General features: G+C 37.1%; 1 protein-coding gene across 1 annotated transcript in view; it reads right to left on the bottom strand.

Annotated features, from left to right (window-relative positions):
- Positions 1 to 4,292, bottom strand: part of LOC106877336 (receptor-type tyrosine-protein phosphatase delta) — a 242,189-nt gene that overhangs the window by 14,229 nt on the left and 223,668 nt on the right. The window contains exon 6 of the mRNA XM_014926212.2: positions 420 to 601. Within this exon, the coding sequence (XP_014781698.2) occupies positions 420 to 601 (182 nt within the window). The remainder of the gene's footprint in view (positions 1 to 419; positions 602 to 4,292) is intronic.

Genomic DNA, 4,292 nt, shown 5'->3' with positions numbered 1-4,292 from the left:
GGGGGGGGGGTGATATTTGTTGACATTCCTGACAAAACAAATCATGCTGTAGCTCAGCACTTTCTAAGTAAACAATAAAATATACATTTACTTGAAAGAAAAAAAGAAAAACTGATAAGGGCTAGCAGCAGGAAAGCAATGCTCCAATATGTATTTGTCCAATCCACGCTGCCATGGAAAACAAAAAAGCAAATATAAAATGTGTGTGTGTGTGTGCGCACACGCATGTGTTATGTTTTACAAGCCTTACTATGCTGTGAGAGATCACTGCTCACTTCAGAACGGGTTACAATTGGGTTCAGAACGGGTTATTGGGTAACAAGCTGTGTTACCCAATAAAACCAATAGCCAAAAATTACTTATCTCCATCTGTTCATTAATGAAAACATCAGATGAAAGGAGTTAAAGCATCTACTTACAGTTTCACTTGGATCTTTCACAACTACTGGCTGCACTGTATCTTCACCAGTGATTCCATAGATCAGCTGATATCCAGATAATTCTCCATTCGTTTGATTCTTTAATGGTGGCTCCCAGCTCACACGTGTAACAGTTGGTGACAGACTACGAGCTTTGATAATAGTTGGTGGACCAGTGGGGACTGGAATAAATAAAAAGGGGTGAAAAAAAAAAAATGAATATTAGAATAGGATAGCCATATTAAGGTATTATAGAGACTAGTATAAAGAATGCCCTCCGGACGGTCTTCTGCTAGCCACTTGATAATATTTTCACATTTGATTCCAAATTCTAATAATTTTTGACATTTTATATCTAATTATTTCTTTGTATAATAGTGCTCACTTGCTTAGTAAATATTGCTTTCATTATTTTATCACAGTAGTCCAAGAATGGAGGGAGGAGCAGTTTGTTAAGTTTTAGCTTCCCCTCAAAGCAACATAGAGATTTCAATTCAGTAGCCTATCTGTAAGCTTTGCAGTGTGTGTGTGTGTATGTGTGTGTGAGAGAGAGAGAAAGAGAAAGAGAGAGAACATTGCAAACAACAAATGAAATAGACATGAAATAAAAAAAATTGTATAAATAAAAGGGCATTACTACAGATATATATGCCCCCGACTTTGTTGCCTAATAACATCCAGAAAAATGGATATTTTTTAACAAAATTTCTATGAATACCGCTTAGATATTGTGGCTTCAGAGTACATAGGGATTTATGGGAAAGAATTTTTACGAGGGGATGAAGAGATGAGTTTCGGAAAATTCACACAATCTGACTTTTGCCGTCATAACTTTCAGGAAAATGGGTATCTTTTAATGAAAATTTATACAAATGCTTTTGAAACAGCATAGATTACAATTATAAAGAAATTTGTGGGGAAAATTTTTTCAGGGATTTTCCCCATTTTTTTAAATCACAGCCTTCAAAATGATGAGGGAAGGGGGTATCTCTGTATGAAAAAAAGTTTTGAAAACTCTTTTTTTTTAAACCCCCACTCCCTCATCATCTCACTCCAGACCTATTTTGGCCAATTCTTTTTGCACTTCAAAACCATAGGAAGAGCATTTTCAGTAATAAAAAGTCAATATTTTCAGAGGTCAAAGTGAGTGGGTTTAAGGGCAATTTGGCTGTTGCTTCTAGCACATCCAAAGACAACCCTTCTTTCAGTCCCTTCCACTACCAGTTTCTGCTTCCCCTTTTAGATGACCTCAAAGAGGGAGAACAGTGCCCATGCACTTTATAGGGGTCCCAAGACAAGTACTGGGTGCAGGAAAAAGAAAAAACTGATATGTGGGTTTATTCTCGGACAACAATTTTGTAAAAGAGTGGATTCAGTCAGAAGTACCCAAAAGCCAAGCAGTGAGGATAAACAAAGTGATGGATTATGTGAATCGCTGAACTTCAACATTAGCTCTACCATATCATATCTGATGCATACCCTCTCCTCATTTCTTAACCTTTATTATGTTGCTAAACATGCCTCTGCACTAAGCCTGTTTTCCAAAACTTTCTCCAGGACTATTTGCTGACCCATATTTTCTTCCTACACTTGTATCCTAACTACATCATTCATACCAGATCGAAAGGGCCAATAAAGAGGTATTTGTTCAGCTACCCCTCCTCTTCTAACTAAATGGTACTAAATAGATGGCTTTTCATGCTAGATCAAAAGTGAAAATATGAAATTCTAAAGTTTGGATGTTTAGTGGAACTGAATAAATAATTCTCTTATCTTCTTGTTTTTTAAATGATCATCTCTGATCAAGTAAGCTTATGCTAAAAAGTATTCCATCTTTTCCCTCTATACAGCGAAACAGACTACATTATCAGAGGGAAATCTGGTTGTTATTTCTAGCAGATCAAGTAACCATGTAGTAGATCCCCTGTTGGCTTTTCATGACCCAGTATTTTCTGAAAGCATTTTTTTTTCTACTCCAAAATATTACATGAGAAAACAGATGTAAAACCATTTATTATTCACTTCTACAATGATAAGCGAAATTGTCTAGAGAATTAGAAAAATTATATTACACAACAGAGGAGAATCACATTAATTAATTCTTACAACACGAATCAATTCAGTTCATATGATGTATGAACTGAACTAGTATCTCATGTAAAGTTATCTTACACATTGATTATCAAATCTTTAATCAAATAAAGATTTCAAATATCTGCAGATATATAAGTGATCTGACTAAAAAGGAATTATGCTTCTGAGTGCACCAAAACAAAATCAATCCATCTCACCTAATGGTGGGGTCTTTGAATGTTATGAATTACCAAAGGAAATTGTAATTCCAAAATTATTTTGGCTGTATGGTTGAGAAGTTCATTCTACAACCACATAGTTTTGGATTCAGTTCCACTGTGTGGTTCCTTGGGTAAGTGCCTTCTACTATAATCCTGGGTTGACCAATGTATTGTGTGTGAATTTGGAAGATAGAAACTGAAAGAAGAAGCCTGGCGCTCATGCATGCGTGTGTGTGTGCATGTGCCTCTCTGTCTTGAGATCATGAGACAGTCACAAACAAACATCACAGATATCCAAGCAAAGTCACCTCCTTTCCAGTCTTGCATGAAAGCATATCAAGTCATATTACTGTGACTGGAAACCAGGAGAGGACGGGCAGCAGAAGGAGTATCCAGTTGTAGAAAATTTGCCTCAACAAATTATGTTTGACCAGTACACATGCAAGCATGGGAAAGTGGACATTAAAAGCAATGATGATAATGATTATTTTATACTAAGGATATATATATGCTTTTAAATTTTCTCTTAGGTATGCAATTTCCAGGCATGTCAGCACTTGGTATTACAAGCCATGAGCATATAAGTTGCGGACTGGCTGGGTGACTTGCCTTCAACCCTGGCATGTACAGGAGGTTGAGGAGCCACAAAAATGGCAAAACATCAGTGTCTATCATTCCCAGATGGGATTGGGGGTGAGTTATCTCTCCTGTCCATGTCTCTGATGTGCTTCAACATCCAGTGCTTTGAGAGTGTATAAACTCCACCATGCTATTGCAGCTACCAGAAATTACACAAAGCATATACATTAAGTATTTGCAATAACTAATATCTATTTTACTAGAACTGTTTATATTTCATATGTGAATTTTCTCTTAGATATGCAATGTCCAGGCATACCAGCAAAATGGGTTTACAAGTCATGAACATATAAGTCATGGACTAGCTGGGTGACTTGCCTTCAACCCTGGTGGGTACATGATTTCGAGGAACCACAATAATGGTGAAATGTCACTCCCAAATTGGTTTGAGGGTGAGTTACCTTGCCCATTCATGACTCTGAGGTGTTTTAACACCTGGCACCTTGAGAGTGTATATACTCCACCGAACTACTGCAACTATGGGAAAATACAAAGCATATACATTAAGTAGATGTGGTGAATAATATCTATATCTCTTATACTATAGCTGCTTTTACTTCATATGTAAATATATATATATATATAAGCAATGTTAATTCTCTAAATGAAGTATTAACAGTAACTGCACGATAAAGTGTAGTATATTGCCACTTAAGTGTGGCTGACCCCTAGGGGTGGATGTTACTGTTGCTTTTAGCCCCAGGAGGACATCTCCTCCAGCTGGCTTATCGACACACGACTGTGTCCTGTTTGCCAAGGGAAGTTATCCCTCTCACCACGATCTGCAGCACGAACGGATCCGGATTTCAGGGTTATTTCCCTTCGTCGGCGTTCGATAGCTACTGACCTTGGTGAGAGAGACAAAAACCTGGCAATCTTATATCTTCTTTTCCAGTGAAATTCTTCACTGATATCGAAAAGGTGAAAACAAGCAATGTTA

The sequence above is a fragment of the Octopus bimaculoides genome, chromosome 5, assembly GCF_001194135.2.
Source record: "Octopus bimaculoides isolate UCB-OBI-ISO-001 chromosome 5, ASM119413v2, whole genome shotgun sequence".
NCBI classification, from domain to species: Eukaryota; Metazoa; Mollusca; class Cephalopoda; order Octopoda; family Octopodidae; genus Octopus; species Octopus bimaculoides.
Note: the sequence above shows the minus strand (reverse complement) of the source record. Positions and strands in the feature narration are given on the sequence as shown.